The sequence below is a fragment of the Nicotiana tabacum genome, chromosome 4, assembly GCF_000715075.1.
Source record: "Nicotiana tabacum cultivar K326 chromosome 4, ASM71507v2, whole genome shotgun sequence".
Lineage (NCBI taxonomy): Eukaryota > Viridiplantae > Streptophyta > Magnoliopsida > Solanales > Solanaceae > Nicotiana > Nicotiana tabacum.
Window position 1 is genome coordinate 56,374,587 of NC_134083.1, and position 1,506 is coordinate 56,376,092.

Sequence of the window (1,506 nt, forward strand, 5' to 3'; positions counted from 1 at the left end):
GCCCACCATGAAAAAAGACATCTCATAATTTGTGAAAAATGCAAACAATGTCAAAAATACGCCCCAATACTTCACCAACCATGCGAACACCTCCACTCAGTCACCTCTCCATGGTTGTTCATCAAGTGGGGAATGGACATCGTGGGCCCCCTCCCAGCAGGGCGAGGTAATGTATGATTTCTTTTAGTTTTAACTGACTATTTCTCTAAATGGGTGGAAGCAGGAGCTTTCGCCCAGATACGCGAACAAGAGGTAATCGCCTTCATATAGAAAAACATCATCTGCTTGTTCGCCTACCCAAAGAGATAAGCTGCGACAACGGACCCCAGTTCACGGGAAAGAAAACCACTGAATTCCTCCATAAATGGTATATTAAGAGGATACTGTCAACCCCTTATCACCTAGTGGGTAACGGGCAGGCAGAATCCTCCAACAAGTCCATATTAAACATCATGAAGAAAAAACTCAAAGACGCCAAGGGACTGTGGCCGGAAATACTCCCAGAAATATTATGGGCATATAGAACTACCCCGAAGACAAGCACAGTAGAGACACCCTATTCTCTGGTCTATGAAACTGAAGCAGTCACACCAATCGATATTGGAGAACCCAGCCTGAGGTACTCCCATGAAAGCGGCACTAGCAATGACGAGAGTAGAAGGCATGAGCTAGATGAGATCGACAAATGAAGATATATGGCATACATAAGAATGGTCGCCCAAAAGCAGCAAGCGGAATGTTACTACACCTACCGGCCCTCGGCCGTGATTTGATAAAAGGTTAAGTCCGATCAAGTTCGAACAACACCTACCGGCCCTCTGCCACGTCTTAATAGAAGGTTAAATTCAGCCAAACAAAAGGCTAAGTCCGAGCAAGTTCAAACTTAACCTATTGATCCTCAACGAAGAAGACATACTCGATCTATATAGACGAAGGGATGATTCGGCCTATGGCTATTCAGCCCAAAGTCTACAAGCAGCTAGAGGACAACAACAAAAATATGAAGGAGCAAAATATACAAGTACAGAAACAAATCACGACAAATAGGAAAGGCACAGATGAAAGCAAAAATCAACTTTAATATTCATAGACAAAAGTGTTTTTACAAAGGCTCTTGGAGACGCCGGCGAAAATACACAAAAAATGCTAAGGAACTACTGGCCATCGCCATCACGACCCACAACATCCTCACAAGTCCGACCATCGACATTGTCACCGTCCTGACCTTCAGCGTCCTCTCCATCCTCGCCCTGAGGGTAAATATCATCGTACCAGGCATCATCCTCTAGAAGATCCATGGCATCCTCCACATTCTCATCTTCTTCGCCAGGATGAGGTGTAGCGGGATCATAGCCATAAGAAATCTGAACCTCGCGAGCCTGGACCCGAGCATCCTTAAAAGTTACCCCAAAAATAGATCACATCGTATGCAACTCACGAAGCACATCTAGTCGGGCCTCGGCATGAATCCATTCTTCATACAGCTCACAGGGGACGTTGGGGAAG

General features: G+C 45.4%; 1 protein-coding gene across 1 annotated transcript; it reads left to right on the plus strand.

Annotated features, from left to right (window-relative positions):
- The first annotated feature begins 209 nt into the window (after positions 1-209).
- LOC142179934 (uncharacterized) lies at positions 210-689 on the plus strand. Its single transcript, XM_075250834.1, has one exon. The coding sequence runs from the start codon at positions 210-212 to the stop codon at positions 687-689; it is 480 nt and encodes a 159-aa protein (XP_075106935.1).
- Positions 690-1,506: the final 817 nt, after the last annotated feature.

Excerpts from the sequence above, each read along its gene's own strand:
- LOC142179934 (XM_075250834.1), top strand. The coding sequence starts at position 210 with ATGGGTGGAAGCAGGAGCTTTCGCCCAGATACGCGAACAAGAGGTAAT.